Source organism: Hippocampus guttulatus, chromosome 2, assembly GCF_054856545.1.
Source record: "Hippocampus guttulatus isolate MCC_2025c chromosome 2, RoL_Hgut_1.0, whole genome shotgun sequence".
NCBI lineage: Eukaryota > Metazoa > Chordata > Actinopteri > Syngnathiformes > Syngnathidae > Hippocampus > Hippocampus guttulatus.
In genome coordinates, this window is record NC_141262.1 from 28,894,039 (window position 1) to 28,915,629 (window position 21,591).

The 21,591-nt window shown below is 51.1% G+C and overlaps 1 protein-coding gene across 5 annotated transcripts in view; it reads left to right on the top strand.

Annotated features, from left to right (window-relative positions):
• Window positions 1-383: 383 nt before the first annotated feature.
• pcdh7b (protocadherin 7b) overlaps window positions 384-21,591 on the top strand; it is a 100,372-nt gene continuing 79,164 nt past the window's right edge. For all 5 annotated transcript variants that reach the window (XM_086105361.1, XM_086105362.1, XM_086105364.1 and 2 more), the window contains exon 1: window positions 384-4,088. In XM_086105361.1, the coding sequence (XP_085961487.1) occupies window positions 1,023-4,088 (3,066 nt within the window). In that variant the 5' untranslated portion in view covers window positions 384-1,022. The remainder of the gene's footprint in view (window positions 4,089-21,591) is intronic.

Sequence of the window (21,591 nt, forward strand, 5' to 3'; positions counted from 1 at the left end):
TCAGTCTCGCGCGCAACGTGAATTTGAACTCAGGCGCTGCAGTGGCGCGAATCAACCAAGACCAAGTGTTTCCTTTTTTTGTTTGTTTTTTGGGGGAGGGGGGGGGGGGGGGGTGAACGCATGCAGCCTTTCCCTGTACTTGACTGCGTTCTAATTCCGATGGAATATGTGATGTGACGCTGTCCAGTCGGACGGCATCACACTCTTCGGGCCGGGACGCCTGGCGCAAGCGCGTGCCTGTTTACGCACGCTATTGGGGAGGAGGTGGGGGTGAGTGAAGTAGAGAGAGCGAGAGAGAGGAGAGAGAGAAAGAGACAGGGGGGGGGGGGGGGGATATCATTTGCGCGTCCCTCTCCGGTTGCTGCAGAGAGAGGCTGCCGACACACGTCTGCAGGCAAGTGGTCAGGTCGCTGCATTCGTTAAGGAATCCAATCATCCCCCCCCTACCACCAAAAAAAAGTCACAAGGGATTAACATCTATTTTTCTGCTTTTCTACACTCCTGTCATTTTTTTTTTGTAGTGGATCTGCGTCGCACCGGGAAGCAACTAAGTGACTTGCAGGATGAGAGCAGCCTGAGCAAGGTGGCTTTTTTTTTTTTTTTTTTTTGCGTGTGCGTATTTTTTCCCCTCCCGCCACACTTTTCAGTGACTCGAGTGGACATTTCGCAGCGCAGAGGAATACCGCCCACAGAAGAGAAGAGATCCCGCGCAGAAAAACGTGAGTGACGATGAGAACAGCACGCGCTTCGTGTTGCCCCGACTGGCGCCTTTTACGCGCGTGAAAATTCACTGGTGCACCGAGCCTCCTTCTTCTTTTTATTTTTTATTTAATTTTTATTTTTTTGAAGCACCGCTGAGGCGTCATTGAAATTCATAGAGAAGGAGAGAGGGGGAAAAACTTGCTGCCTTCCACTGCAGTAAGAGCGATGTAGAAGAAGTAGCGTTCTATTCCAACATCCAGACGATCACAGTGTTTTTTTTTTGTTTTTTTTTTGTGGTGGACACTTTGACAAGGGCAGCAATGAGGACTACTGGTGCAGTGGACTATTTCTACTACTGCATGCTTATCCTGCAGTTTGTGCATCAGCCCGCCGCCAAGCAGGTGCTCCGGTACCGCCTCGCCGAGGAGGGACCGCCGGACGTGCGGGTGGGCAACGTGGCCGCCGACCTGGGCATCGTGGCGGGCTCCGGCGAGGTGACGTTCACGCTGGAGTCCGGCTCGGATTTTTTCAAGATCGACAACATCACGGGCGAGCTCACCACCAACGAGAGACGGATCGACCGGGAGAAATTACAACAGTGCCAGATGATATTCGACGAGAACGAGTGCTTCATCGATTTCGAGGTGTCCGTCATCGGACCGGCCCAGAGTTGGGTCGACCTCTTTGAGGGAAAGGTCATCATCTCCGATATCAACGACAACACCCCTTCTTTCCCCTCGCCCGTGCTGACGCTGTCCGTGGAGGAAAACAGACCCATCGGAACCCTCTATCTGCTGCCCACCGCCACGGACCGAGATTTCGGCCGCAACGGGATCGAGAGGTACGAGCTGATCCAGGACGGCGGCGAGAACTCCCGGCGCCCGGGAGACGCGTACTCGGGCAAGAGGAGATCGGAGGAGGGCGCGAGCAGGAGCGGCGTTTTTGAGCTGCAAGTGGCCGACACCACCGACGGCGAGAAGCAGCCCCAGCTCATCATCAAAGGGGCGCTGGACAGGGAGCAGAGAGACTCCTACGAGCTCACGCTGCGCGTGAGGGACGGCGGCGATCCCCCGCGGTCCTCGCAGGCCATCCTGAGGGTGATGATCACCGACGTGAACGACAACAGCCCTCGCTTCGAGAAGAGCGTGTACGAGGCCGACCTGCTGGAGAACAGCTCCCCCGGCGCCCCCATCCTGCAGCTCAAAGCGGCCGACGCCGACGTGGGGGTCAACGGTCAGATCGAGTACGTGTTCGGGGCGGCCACAGAGTCGGTGCGCAGGCTGCTGCGGCTGGACGAGAGTACGGGGTGGCTGAGCGTGCTGCACCGCATCGACCGCGAAGAAGTCAGCCAGCTGAGGTTCACGGTGATGGCCCGCGATCGAGGTCAGCCGCCCAAAGTGGACAAGGCCACCGCCGTGTTGAACGTCAAGGACGAGAACGACAACGTCCCCGCCATCGAGATACGCAAGATCGGACGCATTTTCCTGAAGGACGGCGTCGCCAACGTGGCCGAGGACGTGGTGGTAGACACGCCCGTCGCCCTGGTGCAGGTGTCCGATCGCGACCAGGGCGAGAATGGCATCGTGACCTGCACGGTGGTCGGCGACGTGCCCTTCCAGCTCAAGCCGGCCAGCGAGATGGAGGGCGAGCAGAATAAAAAGAAATACTTCCTGCACACCTCGGCGCCGCTGGACTACGAAGCCACGCGGGAGTACAACGTGGTCATCGTGGCGGTGGACTCCGGCAGCCCCAGCCTGGCGAGTAACAACTCGCTTCTGGTCAAAGTGGGCGACACCAACGACAACGCTCCCGTCTTCAACCTCAACGTCGTGGAAGTGTCCTTCCCGGAAAACAACGCCCCCGGCGAGAGGGTGACGACGGTGGCCGCCAGCGACGCGGACGGCGGGAAGAACGCCGAGATCAGCTACTCCCTCGACCCGTCCGTCAACGGGATCTTCTCCATCGACGCGGACAGCGGCGACGTCCGGGTCAACGCCATCCTGGACCGGGAGCAAACCGAGCGCTACCAGTTCAAAGTGATGGCGAGGGACAAAGGCGTCAACGCCTTGCAGGGCTCGGCCACGGTCGTCGTCCTGGTGGCGGACAAGAACGACAACGAGCCAAAGTTCATGCAAGATGTCTTCACCTTCTACGTCAAAGAGAACCTGGAGCCAAACAGCCCCGTTGGCATGGTGACCGTCATCGATGCCGACAAGGGGCGAAATGCCGAGATGAGTCTCTTCATCGAGGAGGAGGAAGAGATCTTTTCAATCGAGAACGACACGGGCACCATTTTCTCCACGCTGTCATTCGACAGAGAGCACAAGACCGCGTACACCTTCCGCGTGAAGGCCGTGGACGGCGGCGAGCCGCCTCGCTCGGCCACCGCCACCGTCTCGCTGTTTGTCATGGACGACAACGACAACGCGCCCGGCGTCACCTTCCCCATCAACAGCTCCTACACCCTCCTGCCGCCCTCCAGCAACATCCGAACCGTCGTGAGGACCGTCATCGCCACCGACGCCGACACGGGCGTCAACGCCGACCTCAACTACAGTCTGGTCGGCGGGAACCCCTTCGGGCTTTTCGAGATCGACGGCGCCACCGGTGTGATCTCGCTGGTGGCGAAGCTGGAGCAGAAGCACTACGGACTGCACCGGCTGGTGGTCCGGGTCAACGACAGCGGGCAGCCCTCCCAGAGCACCACCGCGCTGGTCCACGTCTACGTCAACGAGACCGTCTCCAACTCCACCGTGGTGGAGGCGCAGGTGGCCAAGAGCCTGAGCACGTCCCTCAACACCAACATCGCCGGCGACCCCGACTACGACCTGAGCAAGCAGCGACTGAGCATCGTCATCGGCGTGGTCTCGGGAATCATGACGGTCATCCTCATCATCCTGGTGGTGGTCATGGCCCGCTACTGCCGCCCCAAGAACAAGAACGGCTACGAGGCCGGCAAGAAGGACCACGAGGACTTCTTCACGCCGCAGCAACACGACAAGTCCAAGAAGCCCAAGAAGGACAAGCGCAAGCAGAAATCCAAGCAGCCCCTGTACAGCAGCATCGTCACGGTGGAGGCCTCCAAACCCAATGGCCAGCGCTACGACGGCGTCAACGAGAAGCTGTCCGACAGCCCCGGCATGGGCCGCTACCGCTCGGTCAACGGAGGCCCCGGAAGCCCGGACCTGGCCCGCCACTACAAGTCCAGCTCGCCGCTGCCCACCGTCCAGCTCCACCCGCAGTCGCCCACGGCCGGCAAAAAGCACCAGGCGGTCCAGGACCTGCCCCCGGCCAACACCTTTGTCGGCACCGGGGATAACATTTCGCTGGGATCGGACCACTGCTCCGACTACAGCGGTCAGACCATCAACAAGTACAACAAGCAGGTAAGAGGACTTCGGCTCCGTTTTGCTCGGCTTTTCCCTCCGCCGCTTCGGAAACGCCGTCTGTTTTCCGACTCTCGGCGTTTTGTCTGGCGTAATGCGTTCTGACAGGCCTGGTCTCAGTAGTCGTGTTGCCTTTATGCTGCTAATGTGTGTCAAGTTAGCAGTATTGATCTGTTTCGGTTTGGAGTGCCATTCACATGAAATATTGAGAGGGACCGTAATGGTTTCGATGAGCTCATCGGAGGGGAAGCGCGACCGCTCGGACCGAGGCCCAACTCTTTTTTTTTTTTTTTTTTTTCATTTGCCGCTAATGTGTCTTGAGGGCTGCAGACAGCTCGCATAAGGGTTTGGTTTGCGGTTAATTCATCCCAGAGGCGGAGGGCAGTGGGGGGGGGGTCTGCTCATGTGTGTGTGTGGGGGGGGGGGGTTGGCGGGGGCTGGGGGTCGGCGGTCGGCGGGCCGCCCTCGGTCTCTGACAAAGCGGCCTTTTCTTCTCGTCGAAAGGGGAGGCAGGTAGATGAGAGTTCATCGCGGAGCAAAGCGCGCTTTTTGTCGCTATCCAACCAGAGGCGCCATCTGGTCATCAGGTCACGCTAACGTTGCGGCGCCTCTTTCATCACGCTGACATTCCATTTCTCCATTTGCCTCTCCATCGCCATCCGAACACTTTGGCTCGTCCCTTCCGCCCTCTGGCAAGTCTTCGCTCCCTTCTGTTTGCTTCCTCACAAGGCATAAAGAAAGAAAAAAATAAAAATAGCTTTTGGCCCGGCATGAAAAGAAGGAGGCACGACAAGCGGGGAAAAGAAAAAACAGTCAGGCGATTTGCAGAGGTGCTTCGTCGCGCTTGATTAGGTGATGAAATGAATTATTGATCCGTTTCTGGTTTTATTTGACATTCAGCATATCTTTTCTTCCACCCCCCATCTCCAATGCCACAAACCCACCCCGTGCTGTAACATTCTCCGCCTGCCTCCACATCACAACGCTTCACTCCTTCTTTGTGGGTGGGGAGGTTGGAAGGGTGCTTCCTTTTATTCTTGTGTTCGGGTCTCCTCTAATATACAAACATCCAGTATATACATGTATACACACACACACACACACACACACACACGCCTCTGGAACCAACTCACCCTCTTCTCATCCCAAAAGTCACAGCTTCTAGTATTGTCTCCAGAGGGCGTTGAACGCCGTTGCTTCCGGACGTCTCCTGCATAATTACAAGGGCCCTCTTTTCTCTTGGTTGTTTTGTGTGTCAGTGTGCTCCAATGGTATCATTATTTTCCCCGCCACACGTTTGCCATGTTTTGGGCGTATGTTATGACACCGTTGCCCTTCTTATTGTCTTCTGGTCATCTTTGAAATGCCATTTCCATTTGAACGCTCATCAATGTTGAGATTGTGGAGATCTACCGGGTCCAGCTGCATATTGCATTTCCCGGCCTTTCGAATGACCTCTCTCCTCGGCCCGTCCATGGGAAAAGATTGAATCAGGCACAAGAAAGAAGGCCCTGTTAGAAGGTAGAGAGAAAAGGCCCCTGCTCTCCCGACAAGGGCCCTCGGGGAGGGAGAGGGGGCGGGCGGGCGTGTAAGGATAATAGCGAGCATTCACTGTAACCTCTCGGCATCAGGTTTCTTTTCTCTGTCCCCTCATCCCCCCGATCTGGCAACCCGGCCAAGTGGGTAACCAGGCAACTGCGCCGGGTTTATCGGCCTTTCTCTTTTAGCCATCCCGTTAAAAAAAAAAAAGCAAGTGATCTGGACATTTCCTGCCACTCCAGCTGATAAAATATTAACACACTGTCTTCGCGCGCAGCTGCCTCCTCATCTTCATCTCATGCACCTCGCCGGACATTCCACTTCGTTATTCTTGGCTGCGGTTTGCGTTGTGAAAATCGTGCGGGGATTTCAATCACGGCGGCCCGGTAGTCCAGTGGTTAGCACGTCGGCTTCACAGTGCAGAGGTACCGGGTTCGATTCCAGCTCCGGCCTCCCTGTGTGGAGTTTGCATGTTCTCCCCGGGCCTGCGTGGGTTTTCTCCGGGTGCTCCGGTTTCCTCCCACATTCCAAAAAAAACATGCATGGCAGGCTGATTGGATGCTCTAAATTGTCCCTAGGTGTGAGTGTGGGCGTGGATGGTTGTTCGTCTCTGTGTGCCCTGCGATTGGCTGGCAACCGGTTCAGGGTGTCCCCCGCCTACTGCCCGAAGACGGCTGGGATAGGCTCCAGCACCCCCCGCGGTTCAAGCGGTTCGGAAAATGGATGGATGGATGGATGGATTTCAATCACTTAGCCACCCGATGAACAAAGGTCATCGGATTCACTTCATATCATTGCGCCTCCCAAGGACCACTTTGAAGCGGTGTTGCAGTTTGTCGTTTCTGCTCACGTAGCCAAAATACAACCGCACCGTGTTTTCTTCAATTTCCTGTCTGCTGCCACGAAAAGGGAATCAAAACGCACAAGAGAACACGGGATGTCTAAAAGCACAGTTTTTGGCAGCAAAATGTCACGCCAAAAGTGATTCGATCCAAGAACTTGTGAGATCGTTTGGATGACGATCAAGCAAAACCTTCGGAAAATGTCTGGCTCGGCTTTTGAGCTCAACTCGATTGACTTTTTGTTGTCATGAATAATCTGGTCCGAATAAATGGACTGATCGTTGGGCTGGGCAGGAAACTGAAGACGGAAGGGTGGTCTCGGTTTTTGTTTTTTCCTGAGCAGCCAACCAAACACATTGCAGCTCTGCTTACCTTTTGACTGTGGCATGATAGCAAGGGAGTCGCACTGCTGCTTTTGCAGGATCGTGGCTCACACATCGTAGTCTGGCTCTGAATCTTTGTCCACCTAAGCCGGTCATGCCACAATCAGGTAACGGTGGACTGCACGCTCGCAGAAACGGCGAGATAAAGCGGTTACTTGACTTCACATTTGATGGGTGGACAGACATCCCGGAGATTCACTCACCTGCATTTCTTAAAAATAAATAAATCAAAAATAAGAATAGGAATAATTAGTCCCTCTTAAGTTTCCCAGGCTGGGCTTCCGATAGTTTTATCCGTGAGGCCGCGAAGGCAGTCGCTCACTCATCAAGTCCAAGAAGACACAAAACAAGAGGCTCCGCGGGAGATCTCGAGTTTCATTCACCCCACCGGGGTTGAGGTCGGCTTAGTCGGTCCAAACATTTGCCCAGCAAGCGGTCGTGCCGTGCTGAGATGCCGGCTACTGAGAAACAGATTAAAAAAACAAAAAAAACAAAAACAAAGACAATAAATAGTTTTTGGACTGCTCCATTATCGTCATCCGGCATACCACCAGCTGAGGCTGCGTTTGGATCTATTATAGATCGATTCAATCAATGTTTTCCCAGCCCTTTGTGTACATGCTGGGTGGTGGGGAATGGAAGCGGCATTAGCCAAGCGGCGCTCGTGAAACTACGACAGAAAGCCGTTTTCGACAATCATTTGCTTTGGTAATTTGAATGGATTTGCTCAAAGGCAAATTACGAAACTCAGACACTCGCCTAATAAACGAGCAGAAATGTTAAAGGGACTCAAATGGAGGAGTTTCTATCGATAAGCCAATCGGTTAGCGAGCGGCGCAATGACTTGGCACCATGCCGGGGTTGTTTCCTTAACGCCGCATCGCACTTATTGTGGTTGCACGGCTATAATGGGGAAATCACAAATGTACCGTATTTTCATGACCATTCGGCGCACTGCATTGTTGGGCGCATAAGGGGTGGTATTTCTGTATTTGACACATACACAAAACGCACTGTATTATTGGGCGCAGCCAGGCATGGTAAAACATACGCCAGCTTAAACATACGGCATGCATGCACGCACGCTAAAAATACGTTTTTAAAAAGGTAACGGAAGCAAAACTGAGTTCGGTTGTACTTTATTTCGACATTTTACAATGTACTCACGCGATTGGTACCTGCTAGGGGCGTGCCTTTAGTGTCCTCTTACACGCCCACCCTTCACTCATTGGCGACTGGTACCTGCTAAGGGCGTGCCTTGAGCGTCCTCTTACGCGCCGACCCTTCACTCATTGGCGACTGGTACCTGCGAGGGGCGGGCCTTAAGCATCCTCTTACACGCCCATCCTTCACTCATTGGCAACTGGTAGGGCGTGCCTTGAACGTCCTCTTACGTGCCCACCCTGCACTCATTGGCAACTGGTACCTGCTAGGGTGTGCCTTTAGCGTCCTCTTACGCGACCACCCTTCACTCATTGGCGACTGGTACCTGCTAGGGTGTGCCTTTAGCGTCCTCTTATATGCCCATCCTTCACTCATTGGCGATTGGTACCAGCTAGGGACGTGCCTTTAGCGTCCTCTTACACGCCCACCCTTCGCTCATTGGCGACTGGTACCTGCTAGGGGCGTGGCTTGAGCGTCCTCTTACGCGCCCACCCTTCACTCATTGGCGACTGGTACCTGCTAGGGTGTGCCTTTAGCGTCCTCTTATACGCCCAACCTTCACTCATTGGCGACTGGTACCTGCTAGGGTGTGCCTTTAGCGTCCTCTTATACGCCCATCCTTCACTCATTGGCGACTGGTACCTGCTAGGGACGTGCCTTTAGAGTCCTCTTACGCACCCACCCTTCACTCATTGGCGACTGGTACCTGCTAGGGTGTGCCTTTAGCGTCCTTTTATACGCCCATCCTTCACTCATTGGCGACTGGTACCTGCTAGGGGCGTGCCTTGAGTGTGCTGTTACGCGCCCACCCTTCACTCATTGGCGACTGGTACCTGCGAGGGTGTGCCTTTAGCGTCCTCTTATATGCCCATCTTTCACTCATTGGCGACTGGTACCTGCTAGGGGCGTGCCTTGAGCGTCCTCTTACGCGCCCACCCTTCACTCATTGGCGACTGGTACCTGCTAGGGGCATGCCTTGAGCGTCCTCTTACGCGCCCACCCCTCACTCATTGGCGACTGGTACCTGCTAGGGGCGTGCCCTGAGCGTCCTCTTACGCACCCACCCTTCACTCATTGGCGACTGGTACCTGCTAGGGACGTGCCTTTAGCGTCCTCTTATACGCCCATCCTTCGCTCATTGGCGACTGGTACCTGCTAGGGGCATGCCTTGAGCGTCCTCTTACGCGCCCACCCCTCACTCATTGGCGACTGGTACCTGCTAGGGGCGTGCCCTGAGCGTCCTCTTACGCACCCACCCTTCACTCATTGGCGACTGGTACCTGCCAGGGACGTGCCTTTAGCGTCCTCTTACACGCCCACCCTTCACTCATTGGCGACTGGTACCTGCTAGGGTGTGCCTTTAGCGTCCTCTTATACGCCCATCCTTCACTCATTGGCGTCTGGTACCTGCTTGGGACGTGCCTTTAGCGTCCTCTTACACCCCCACCCTTCACTCATCGGCGACAGGTACCTGCTAGGGGCGTGCCTTCAGCGTCCTCTTACGCGCCCACCCTTCACTCATTGGCGACTGGTACCTGCTTGGGTGTGCCTTTAGCGTCCTCTCATACGCCCATCCTTCACTCATTGGCGACTGGTACCTGCTAGGGTGTGCCTTTAGCGTCCTCTTATGCGCCCATCCTTCACTCATTGGCGATTGGTACCTGCTAGGGACGTGCCGTTAGCGTCCTCTTACACGCCCACCCTTCACTCATTGGCGGACTTCCGCATGCCTGTCGTCACTCACTCCGCCTTTTCTCTATATAAACAACGTGTCGGCCGGAGGTGCTCTCAGTCAGGCTTTGGAACTCGGCGCATACACTAGACGCACGGCATTATAAGGCGTCCTGTACATTTTGGAGAAAATTTGAGACTTTTAATGGCGCCTTATAGTCGTGAAATACGGTATGTTTGAATAATAAGCATGGTCATGGAACAAACGAAATGCTAAAGTCAAAACAGTCAAAGCCGAAATGGCACCATCATATGACAACATTGCCTTTTCGTTTTGAAAGATGGTGGCTCTTCGTTGCAGAGCTCGAGTTTGACTCCTGCGGCGTAACGGATGATTTTTTTGGGGGGGGGTGACGGAAAACAAAGCTTTGTCTTTCCCTCCAGCCTTTCTCTGCCTGTGATAAATGCACAAGTGAGATTGAGATTCCTCTCGGAAAAAAAAATAAATAAATAAGAAAGAAAACTCCACTCGTGATTGAAGGAGCCGCTGCGGCTCTTGACATATGTCACGATAAGAAAGATACGGCGAGAGAAGCGCAGCGAGAGAGGAGGTTGGAAACAGAGAATGACTTCGGAGGGCAGCCGCCTTGATTGCCCGGCACGCCGCTGATTGTGAACGTCGGCGTCGAGGATGACACCTCTCCGTCGCCGCCGCGTCTTTCAATTTGCCTTCATCGAACGCGCAATTTGATTTCACGCGGCGGATTCGTCGGCGCCGACGCGCTGCCGCTTTTTGCCAGAAGCGTCATATCGCACGCGTGTTTGTCCGCGGCGAGTGTTAGCGGGAGTTTGTACAGCAAATTGACTTCTACAAGGCTCCCGGGGTGTGTGGTGTGCTACGCTAGCACCGCTGTTTCCTTTGTGCCGTATCGACTGCGGGAGTTCAGGCCGGCTGGCTGGGAACATCACTTAAGCCGCGCCGCGGTCAGACTCAGATGAATACTTGCCTGTCGACCCGTCGCGTCGCAACACAGATCAGAAGTGAGGCTTGTTTGTGTGACTAATGGGCACGGCGGCGGTTTCGTGTGTACCTCATCAAAATTGCAAACATGTCTGGCAAAGTCAGGCGTGATTGTAGTGTGGCTAGTTGTGTTGTTTTGTGCAGAAAAAAAAAATGCCTCAGGCGCTCTGCTGTCTTCATTCAAAAAGGTTGGCTCTCGTGGGTCTTGTCGGATTCTGTTTACCAAAGGCTGGCACAAAGTCATATGTGCAAGTCATGAGTGACTTTCAAGTCTTAACCTTCAAGTTTCAAGGGAGTTCCGAGTTACCGTGGCAAAAAAAAATCACCCAAATCGAGCTCCCACTAAACTTTGAGCATTGCACTTCAGGTCACTCGTACAGAACCGTCCAGTTGCGATCGATTCAGTGGCCCGAGAATGTCTTTTCAGCTCAAAGCAATGACATGAATCTTCGTTCCTGTCTGACCAGCTATCGGGAAGATAAACTCATCCGAGTCTAGCTGCCTTTGTCGCTTTTCAAGTCAGGAATGAAGTTAAAAGACCTTCTAAACTCCAGTTCAAAATTTGGGCGACTCGAGTTTGAATCAAGTCAAGTCATGTGCCCACACTTCATTCTTATTTGTTTGTTTGCTTCTGTGGGCCTTGATCAATCACATGACTCACCCCCACGATGTCAAGGCAGCAAGCAGAAGAGTCCGAGGCGCCCCTTGTCGATGGACACGGACGTGAAGCCCCTCCCGCTGGCCGTGTTGTCTCACTCGGCCTTCGAGAAACATGAAAATAAGAGCTGTGAAAGCTCGCCGCGCTGATCCATAATTTAGTCTAAGTGCCACCTTTTGCTCAGGCAGCCAACTGCGGAACCTGTCAGCGCAAAGTGGACTTGTTTAGAAAGAGGAGTGGTGACAGGTGACGACGAGCCTCTTTTTCACTCCACCAAGCGAGGCCTCCAAAGTGAGACCATTACCATTGAAAATGCTGCGTTTTTTTTTTTCCATTGTGCGCCGCTGCACCTTTCAGCCGGGACGGCACGTTTGAATGCTCCTCGCCGCGCATACGGTGAAGGCGCTCCGACTCTGCGTCTGTCAGACGGCGCACGCGCAAGGAGGCAACTGGCATCAGCATCGATCCTGCGGCTGGCGGCCACCTTGCACCATAACGTACTTGTCAAACTTGTGCCCTCGTGTGCTTAGCGAATACACCAAACATCCGATCCATCCTGATTCATATCGACATACACAAGCTGCATTAAATCAGGTAAACGGGCGTGAATGATATGATGGGCCGGGTCAATTTAGCGCCAGCTCAGGCCAACGTTTACGCACGTCCATCGCTAGCGGCAGGAGGACGTCAACAATGAGCAGTCCGCGCCCGACTCTTTCATTGCGTGCTCGTCGCTTGACCGCAACGCCAAGGGAGCCCCAACCATCCCTTGACAAGCTTTCAACGCATTTGCACTTATCTCGAGGATTTGTTCCGCAAAGGTCAGAAATCTGCCGACGGGCGGAATATTCTCATTGCTGTTTTGAAAGTAACTCAACAGTTTTGTTAGCCGCTGCTTGTTGCGAACAAAGTTGTGGTTACAGGATTTTTTTTTTTTTTTTTTGCCAATACATCTTCAGTCGCTGTCAATATTGAAATGACGGTACTTAAAATGAAACAACTACTGTCGACATCAAATATGGTCTGGCTGTACCGCCCCAAAGAAACGGGTGCGACCAAATCTATGCTGGTGCGACCCGCTCCCAAAGGTTAGTGTGGAGCCCTGCAAGACTCCCTCTTTTGGCCCAAACTTGGGAGAGAGAGAGAGAGAGAGACCAGATCTTGGTAGACTCTGGTGTGTGATTAGACCACAGGTCTAAATTCTCGGTTTTGGCTTTGAGGATCAAATTAAAAGCGCAAAGCACGACTGTATGTCGGGAAAGAAAGTTGGAGATAAAAGGTAGTGCCGCGGGTATTTAAAAAGTTAAACCTTCGGCAGGGCTTCAGGTTCACATTGATTTTCTTGTGGCTGTGACAGCACCTGTTCCTGCTCTACACTCCCACCTCTGCCGATTGACTTTGACCTTGCTCCTTTTGTAATGCAACGGATCTGAAATATTCCCAAGTGCAGAAATCCATCGACTTTGTGAGACACATTAAGGTCTGTCTGAGGATAAATAATGCATTGAAAAGCTTTACATTTCCAGGGCGCCCTTTCATGAGCGGTCTGCAGGCGCACCGTGCATATTAGCTCAGCGGCAGAAGAGAATGGCAATGACAAGAGGACCACTTGACTGCTTGTATTAGCCCCTCTTTCGGTTGTATGAACCCCCCCCCCCCACCCGCCTAAATGAGATTATGTGTGTATGAAACAGTAGGTGCCACACTCGGCGACCATCTATCAAAGCCCGGGGAGGCAGGAGGTGGGCAGTGCGGGAAAATCAGTGCCTGCGCGCTCAGTGGGTGCGCGTTGTACAGTATCGGAGTGTATTCTGGGAGGGAGCGCCACGCCGCCGCCTCTCCATCATCCTGCACGCCAGGCAGCGACATGCCTGAGAGGATTTCAATATCCTGCATGAATATAAGCGTGTGTGCGCGTGTGTGTGTGTGTGAGTGTGTGTGCGTAAGGTGTTTACCCAAGACTCGCTGTTTGTCACATTAGAAAGTGCGTCTGGTCATTAGGGCAGGAGGCAGGAGGCGTGACCACTACTTCAGCTATGACAAGTGAGGGTGGGCGGGTTGAAGTTTTTTTTTTTTTTTGGATTTACTGCTTAAAATATGCGTCACAAGCGCTGATGTATGACACCTCATCTCAACATTTCTTGAGCCATTCAATCGCCGGTAGGCCAAGCATAGATACATCCGAGAAAAGGTTCGCGAGAAAGCACAACATTTCATGCTGCATCATACAAATTAAAAACAAACATGTGACACTTTCCACAAATGACGCCAGGGATGTGCCCACATTCTATGCTGAGGATCAGGAGTGTAAACAACAAAAAAAGTTTATATATATATATATATATATATATATATATATATATATTACACAATTTTAGCTGTATGAACGCAAATGCAAAGGAACTTCCAAAGGCTGGGATTTTGGTCTGTTTTGGTCATTTCCAACTCCAAAATATCATTTTTTTCCCCTTCATGGCCACTTTTGTGCAATTGATCCCATGAAAAAAAAAAAAACTTTTTTGAAATTATTGACGAGATTTAATTTCCATGTCCTTTCATTTTGTTCTGGAAGCATCAACGAATACGTAGAACTTATATCTTAAAGGGGAAGTCAACCCAGAAATAGAATTCTGAGTTCGGGGGGTGCGGGCGGCCATTTTGCCACCTGCTAGCGTCGAAATTGAAATTGTGTGTGTTTAAAAACTTGATGCAGGAAAACATGCAAGAAAGGGGAGTCTTTCAGCTCGTTTCCGTCCAAAAATCAGATCCGAGCTTGTAATCAGAAATGGGCACTTTGCAATGGAAATCAAGTCCTGAAAGAAGTCCCGACAGAAGAAGTTGTCAAAAGGATCAAAGGTCGGAGCAATCGCCCGCATTCTCTGTAGCCCGCTGTTGCAAAGTGGACTGTAAAAACAGAGCTTCTCGTCAGTCAAATGGATTGAAGAAATTCCAGACATTTAATTTCGCTCCAGGCGGTGGAATTTGCAGCTTCGTGCCCACTAGTTTGGGATTGGGCTTTGATATCACCTTTTACTCTTTGCACCATCTCAAGAGAGGAGTTCTCTTCTCTCGCTCTCTCCCCAGCAACAAAGTCCTTAGCAACGAGCAGCAAATCAACCCGACCGCCGGGATGGAGCGCAACAGCCATTTTGGATTGAAAACGAGCGGGTCAACCCTGGCGCTGGAATGGCGCTTTGCTCCGTTTGCTGCAATCACCCTAGGGAGAGAAAAGCCAATTGTTGGCGGGCGGGTGGCCCGTGATAATCAAGACCCAAATGCTGCTCTTGGACACGCTACATTTAGCCGCAGTTGGTCCCGCGCAACACTCGGGGAACCAACTGTAAATTAGTCGAGATTCGGCGCTTGGGATCTGCCGTGGGCGAGATCCGGAAGCGCTTCAAAAGGATGAGGACGGGGGACGATTATTTTACGAATAAGGTGAGAGGGACAATGACGTACCCAGGTCGCGGACAGCAAAATTGGGTCGAGTGCCCACCTGTGCCGCCAGCTACACGTAGAGCAGATTTGGAGAAAGAATCACTGCTCTCGAATCATGATCTGTGAGAATCTTACGGAATCTGAATAACGCCAGCCTCTCACTTCCGCTTTTGGATAAGCAGCTAAGTGCCAACACAGGTGACATTAAAATGTGTGTCGTGGAGGTCCCCAGTCGGACGTGCGGCGTTTAGCCGCCATCGGAATTCCGCGGACGCTGCGGCAAATGTTTGAGCGGCCCCGATTACTTTGTCCCCACGAAACCGATCGGGGAGGGGGTGGGGGGAGGTGAATTGTTTGATGTCTGCGCAAATGTGCTTAGCACACAAACCTCGCCACCTCCCTCGGCTTCCTCCGTGGCTTTTTTGGGGGCTTGGATTTATGTCAGAGCGTGCGCACGTGTGCGCCGACTCCCTTTGAATCTCTTTGAGTTAAGCTTTTCTTTACCCAGGCAAGCCTCCTCTCGTCGAGAATCGGGGACATGACATGACAATCGCAGACCTTGTAATTTATGTTGAAAGCGTTATCAGTGCCAACATGGTTTTGTTTGAACACGCGGGCGGGGCGGGGGGGTGGGGGTGGTATTCTGGCGAGGGGCCTGAGTCGCCGTTGAAAGCGTATGCCTGTGTTTGCCCAGGAATCCTTGGTGGGCAATCCATTGTTACTATGGCAATATAGTGCGACAGCTCCCCCACCCACTCTTAACTTCTCCCATGGCAGTATGCCTGGATATTGGGGGAGGGGGGGTAGTGATGGCGGGGTGAAGCAATTTCACAGCTCCCATCAATGCCCAAAGCATCGCTCAGAGACGGCATCCTCCTCAAAACTGTCACCACGCTCTAACAAGTTGGCCCTCGGTTGGATGAGGCGCAGGAACACCGTGTTCCACTAAAATCTTGTGATAAAGCCACCTGGGGAAGCGGGGAGCATTTCAAACGCCCAGGTCCCTCAACACTAAATTGGCGGCGCTTGCTTCGCCACAACGGACTCATTTCGTCGCGATGTCAACTGTACTGTACTGAACTGTAATTCACTGGCCTCACCTCTTTTCGAGTTCCGGCTCCCTCAGATCAAATTAGACAGTGAGCGCACCGGTGACGACACAACAGTCTCGCGTAAGTCTGGATCAGTCACTTACCTCCGCCGGAGTTTGTTTGTGATAGCAGAGGCAGGTTCTTACCGCTCCAAAGGAGGCGATGTTTTCATCAGAGCCTCTTGGAATCTGTTTTTATTTTGATGATTTTTCCATCTGGCTTCGACATCTCTAAAACTGACAAGAATGAGCACCCTGGCGAAAATCTATGGTGGCGGCCCCTTGATGCCAAGTGAGAGCGACAGCAGCAAACGATATAAGCAGCCAAACGCACCAATACAAAATGAATCCACTCGCAAAGAGCATGGAAGACGGACAACCGATATCATCGCTTGGAAAAAAAACAAACAAACAAAACAAATAACCTACCAGATTGCAGTGTGTGTGTGTGTGTGTGTGTGTGTGTGTGTGTGTGTGTGTCACGTAGCGAGGTGGTGGTGGTGGACCCCAAAAAGCAGGCAAGAGGAAGGAGCCGGGTGTATTTGAAAGATTGTATTAAAACACAAAAAACTAAATCCTAAACAAACAAAGTCCAAAGTATCAAACAAAAACCCATGACTGAAGCTCAAAACGATCAATAACAGAAACATGACCAAAAACATGACCTAAACTTGACTGACAAACAAACATGACAGCAGCAAAGAGCAACAATGACCCGACCATGAGTAGTCGGCTGTTAGTCCTTTCAAAGCACTAGTTACGTAATGACCAACAGGTGTGCAGCTGCAGGGAGAGCCCTACAGTGCCACCTGTTGGTCACAAACCGAATCATGACAGTGTGTTTGTGTGTGTCAACCTATTGGCTCGTGGCTGCGGACCGTAACACAAACCCTTTCAATCGACATAAAATGTTTCAGATCGTTTCAAGGACTTGTGCCCGAAATTGAACAGGAAGTAAGCCTTTATTTTCTTTGCTTAAAGCAGCCATTTTGGAGGTAAAAAAAAACGGGCCTGGAAAGTTAGAAAACAAGAATGCTCGTCACAAACTTCACAATGGACACGTGACTTGATGGACACGTCTTGTATAACACTCAAGGACCCACGTGTGAAAGTTAACAGGAAGCCAGCCGTTTTGGTTTGAAGATTTTAGGAGACAAATCAAAGGAGGCTGGGAGCTCGCTAAAAAAAAAAAAAAAAAAAAAGTCAGCTTTCCGAATCCAAGGCCAACAATCCGGGGTCGCTCAGTCACGAGGAGCCTCCTGAAACTTTGCGAGCAGCACCGCCTTGCAATGGGATATAATGAGTTTGATATGATGAAACGCAAAACTTGAGTCGCGTATTAAGACGCCAGGTCAAGGCTTACCGCTGATGTGACGTGCCGCAAGCGATCATTGCACTTCAAATCGCCATTCATCTGGGAAAAAAAAGACAAACAACAAACACCAACAGACAGACGAGACCGGTCTCTGATTTGATGAATGTCAAGTTGAAGCGATTAAAAGGAGATGGCGTCAAAGATAGAAAAGAAAGAGAGTCACGGTGACGGTGGCGGAAGGACGTCGAGATGCAGGCGACCGACCTCGTGCTTGCAATCTGAAGCTTATTCGGTGGTCGACTCTACCCCATGATGCACGTCTTGGGCGATGGGCTTGGAGAAATCTCCAGCAAGGTGGGACCTTCCCAGGAACGTTTGTGCAAAATCTCGACACGGGTCAGTCTCTATCCGAGGCCGCCTATGGAAAGGAACTCGAGCCGCAGTCCTTTTGCAGCTCGCATACCTTGGCCCATTCAAGGACAGAAAGTGAGCGACAGCGAGGAGTGAGCCGGATGATGAGGATGTGAGTCAGCTCGCGGCGTGGGTGGGGGTGGGGGGGGGGGGGGAAGAACACACATCTTTGACACGGGAGAATAACACGGCCGTTTTTCATTGGCTTCCCCGCATGATTTGAAAGGTTTGCCGAGCCCAAAGGAGCGCCCGCTTGCCAATTTTTCAAAGTTGTCACTCCCTTTCCGTGTTGTGTCGGCGTCGCGCCGCTGCACAAAGGCCCTTCCTCCCGCCACCGTCGCCATTGTCGTTGTCACCGTGCCGATGCAAGGTAAACACCGTGTCGCCCGCCCCCTACCCTTTTCTGTCGCCACAATGCATCACTTAGACCTTTATGGAGCAGTCACGCCGAGGCGGAGACGGCGCGTATTCTTTCCGGCGGGAAACGACAGCGCCTCTGAAGGATCGCGCCAACGCCCGGAAATATGACTTGTGTGAATACGCCTTGACGGCTTTCAAAATCCAAACACGCGTGCCTTTGACAGTTCATCAGATTCGGTACCAAGTGTCGCTGCCCTGCCCTGCTTCGTAATCACATTTTGCCGCGCCGCTCTCACTTCTCAACATCCTTGCACCTTCTGGGCGCACAATTAAAAAAAAAAAAAAAAAAAAAAAAAAAGAAGCAAAGAACGCCTCACACATGCCGCCGCACCCACGCCGAGACACTGAGAAAGGATACCTTTTTCGCTCCCATTACCAGCAATGACTAAATCGCGCAAAAATCCCCCACCCTTGGGAAATTTCATTACGTATGCATTCACACAGCTGAAATGGTTCCAAAAAAAAAAAAGTGGCTAACATGGAGCCCACCTGACGCGGATGTGTTTGCTTTGGATTTATTTCCCCAACGGCAGTGATGAGTGCTCTCGTGCTGTTTTGACTGAAAGCCGAGGTCGGGCTCGGGGCCCTCAACCAGCAGCTTTGTGGATGCCAATTAGCCTCAGAAGCTAGCACACATTCCCCGAATGCCTTCCCCCAAAGAAAACTGTCGAGGACACACCTCGCAGGGGGATTGACTGCAGACTTAAGACAAATAGTTTCGCAGCGTTTGAAGTGAACTGACACCTCGGCAAACACCCTCGACTATAATTTCCCAGACAATGAACGCTAAGTAGGTTTTGTAACCACAGACGGGCTTGTGAGGGAGGTATTTTCATCAGGGCCCTCAAGGAATCACACATTCGATTATTGAAATATTGAAACGCCCCCAAAAAGGTCAGAAAAAAAATAAAAACAAAAGCTCCTGGCATGAGTTTCACCAATTGTCAAATTTGGTGGACAGGTCAATCAGAAGAAAAAAAAAAAAAAGTCTTACGATCCCATGGCGGCCATTTTGGTTTGAAGCAGTCATTTTTGGTCAAATTCAATGAGAAGGGTGCCCGGAAAGTTGGAAACAAACAAAAGCCACCTCGTTTGCTGATGGCCACCAAATTTGCTGGACATCTCAATCACACCGAGATGCACAAAATAGTGTTGGTTTGAAAGCACCCAAGACAAATTACAGCTCATTTAAAAAATTTTTTGGAAAGTATGTATCAGAGACAGATTGGGCAATGGCAAAGTGCTTTTTATTTTTATTTTTTGCCAATACAATGCAAGATGGGTGCTCGTTCTGAGGATTCACAATGAAGAAGCTGGGACAACATGCCACATCCTATTTGTCACAATTACAAAGCAAGAATTTTTTTTTTTCATTCTTGGAGATAATTTCATCACTTTTTTTTTTTTTTTTAAGTCTGTGACCTTAAATTAGACCCGATGCCTGTCTGACAGGTGTTTGTTTGACCATGGTGGAGGTCAGCGTTCGACCGATTGCCTGTGCTGTGTGTCCGCCGCGCGGTCACCGTGTGATTTTGAGCAAACAGCATGTCACACGCAATCCTGCCCTTGCTAATTAAGCTCTGTTTACCTCAACGCACTTAAAGCAGACTCTGGACTAATTATAAGGCCGCGGCGCCGCCAAGACCTCTTTCAACTTTCCCACGCAGATGATAGAGCGCTGAGGCCAGACAGGAGAGCGCAACCCGAGTGGCTGCCTCGAAGCATCCCTCTCGGCGTGCCCGCGTCTGGCCTATGTCGATTGGGCGGAATGCTCCATCACACTGCAATGGCTCTAATTAATAGGTTGCAAACATTGTTTTTGCTGTGAGAAAAAAGGGGAAAACTTCCAGAATGGAAGAAAGGGAAAAAAAACAACAACAGAGCAAACTAGTTCATGTGTTGGTGTGCAGTCGACATTTAAGGCAGGGTTGACGTTTCGGACTGACGACTAATAGAAACCTTGAACCACTGACGGACTAAGCTCCAACAGAAGCAATTGCTGGCCGTCACTAACCCGAAAAGTGAAGACGACCATGCGGCAAATCATGTTTTGCTGCACAAGTTTGTGCATTAGTGCGTTCGTCCCGTCCGTCCATACTACAGAAATTTCTGCATGACCGCAATGTTATATCACAGCCTGCTGACAGACCGACGGCTGGCCTGAAATTATGACAGAGTGGCCGGACACATTGTTCCACTCAATGTTTCCCATTTGTATTTATTCTACATGAAAAGACGAGTAATATTTTGTCGCATCTGGTGACATGATTATTAGGATTACCGTATTGGCCCGAATATAAGACGGCCCTGATTATAAGACGACCCCCTCCTTTTCAAGACTCAAGTTTGAAAAAATACTTTTTGAACACCAAATAAATTTTTATACAGAAAATAATTACAGTACATCTGAAACAAATGATTTTAACAATATATTTGAGAGAAAAATCATGTTATTTTGCCTCATTCAAATCTTAATATTTGAACATTTAAATATGTGAACTAAAGTGCAATCCCATTTGTAAATGAATGGCTTCTGGTTTTTGAAATGTAAATGACATCATAACTTCTCCTCAGCTGCCGGTTAACCTGGCCGATCTTCGACCCACTTTTCTCCAGATTGTCTCTACGTTTTTCCATTTTCTGTTATCTCTTCTATTATTTTCTTCTCTTTTCTTTCTTTTTCAGTCTTATTTAAATGCAAAAAACACCATCTTACATTCGGGCCAATATGGTATTTTATTTTTTATTTTTTAGATAATCAACGACAAAGGTCACTTCTGGAAAAGACCACAATGGCACAGTAATAACCACACTCCGGACTGAGCAGAAAGCAGAGAATGCACCAAATTCCCATTAAAAAATGTTCAAGTTTATCCACTTTGGTTGAGGAATGCTCCTTTTATCCCGTAGGTATTGTGGCTGGTTGGCACACTCGCGTTCTCTCTCATCCGCTTCCACAATATCCCGTGCTGCAGCCCGATTTAATTAGCTCGAGGTGAGGAGCGCAGAGATGAGGGTCACGCTTGCCATTCCGGACCAAATGGAGATGCGTCCTGGGAGACGGCGCCAGTTGCTATTTTAGGCCCGCTCCTGGGTCGGTGCACCTTGTTAAGCGCGAGCTAGAGTTAGCTCTCATGCTGAATTAGCTCGCTACCCATTAGCCTTTTCTGTAGATTGGATGGGGAATTTTTGGAAGCTGGTGGTTTTTGAAAGAGCTCAACTCAACTCAAATGTATTTCTCGAGCACTTTAAAACAGCCACCGCTGTGTACAAAGTGCTGTCCAAAATACTTCATACAACAACAAACAACAAATTCGTATTGAAGACGTTCGAAGGAGTCAGCCGATCCTCTGCTGCAGAGTAAAATAATACTTTATCCTTTCTTGAGGCTAAAATGACCACCAGTGCTCCTCCTATATCGAGGTTGTGAAATGAGCATTCATACACAGAAGGTATCAAGTATAGATTTCCAGTAATGGCGGTTACGGGCAACGCTCGGTTCTTCCATCAGGCCGTAATGGATGTGGGGCTGGGGAATCAATGTTGGATAA